The 1076-nt window shown below is 64.9% G+C and overlaps 1 protein-coding gene across 1 annotated transcript in view; it reads left to right on the plus strand.

Annotated features, from left to right (window-relative positions):
• The window catches only part of VAV2 (vav guanine nucleotide exchange factor 2), a 121363-nt gene that overhangs the window by 117284 nt on the left and 3003 nt on the right, over nucleotides 1-1076 (plus strand). Inside the window, exon 28 of the mRNA XM_006776595.1 lies at nucleotides 844-967. Coding sequence (XP_006776658.1) covers nucleotides 844-967 — 124 coding nt within the window. The remainder of the gene's footprint in view (nucleotides 1-843; nucleotides 968-1076) is intronic.

Raw genomic sequence — 1076 nt, forward strand, 5'->3', positions numbered from 1 at the left:
TGTCCCCCAACCCCAAAGGGCCAGGTGGGTTGACCGTGGTGGACAGTGACAGGGAGGGCCCAGCCGGTCCTCCTGCCGGAGCCGGAAACCATGGCCCAGTGAGGCCTGGTGTGGACCACCCTCCCCCCGGCTGCTCCCCACAGCACCCCTGCCCCGCCGGCCCCTCTCCCCGCCTCCCCACTGCGTGGTCACAGCCCCGCCGACGTAGCTCACGGCATAGTCCTTCCTGAGGTGACTTTAAGGCTGGACCCCTTCATTCTCCTACTTCACGCGGTCCGTGTACTGAGACCATCTGAGCTCTTACACCCACAGCGGCCACAGAGAAGCGCCAAGTAAACAAAGCCCCCACTGCCGCCCCTAAAGCACAAAGCCCCCGCCCGGGAGAGCTTCGCTGTGGCTTATGTCATGTTTTCAAACAGAACCGCTGGCCAGGCTGTGCCGTGCCCCCGGCCTGCTCTCCGGCCAGTCAGTGCCCCCCCTCCCTTTCCTGGCTGGTGCCCGCGTGGCCTCGGCCACTGGACAGGCTGTAACTTCCAAAAGCATTTCCCTGGTCTTGGCACGTGGGGTTCCCACTTTCCTCCGTATAAAGGGTCGCAGGAGCACCCCCGCCCTGACCTCAGCATTTCACGGGCTTTTCCTTTAGAAACGTTTGCGAGAGAAATGAAAGGTCTTTGGGATGCCGGCCACTGCCCTGGGCCTGGTGCTGGGGGAAGAGGAGGAGGGGGGCTCTCGAGGGTCCAGGAGAGGAGTCCCCTGTGTGAACCTGAGGAGATGGCAAAGGGCGGCCGGGACACCCAGGAGGCCTGCTTGGAGGCGGCGGCAGTCAGTGGGCATGTCCTGCAGGAGCTGGTGGAGTACTACCAGTGCCACTCTCTGAAGGAGAGCTTCAAGCAGCTGGACACCACGCTCAAGTACCCCTACAAGTCCCGGGAACGTGCGGCCTCCAGGACCTCCAGCCGGTCCCCAGGTAGTGCCCGGCCCCCGGCACACCAGTGCTCCCCCGGGGCTGTCATTCTGCCCCAGTTCCCTGGCCCAGGCCCCACTGCCCACCGGCCTCAGGAAGGCTTCCGTGGGCC

Source organism: Myotis davidii, unplaced genomic scaffold (genome assembly GCF_000327345.1).
Source record: "Myotis davidii unplaced genomic scaffold, ASM32734v1 scaffold609, whole genome shotgun sequence".
In the NCBI taxonomy this organism is placed as follows: domain Eukaryota; kingdom Metazoa; phylum Chordata; class Mammalia; order Chiroptera; family Vespertilionidae; genus Myotis; species Myotis davidii.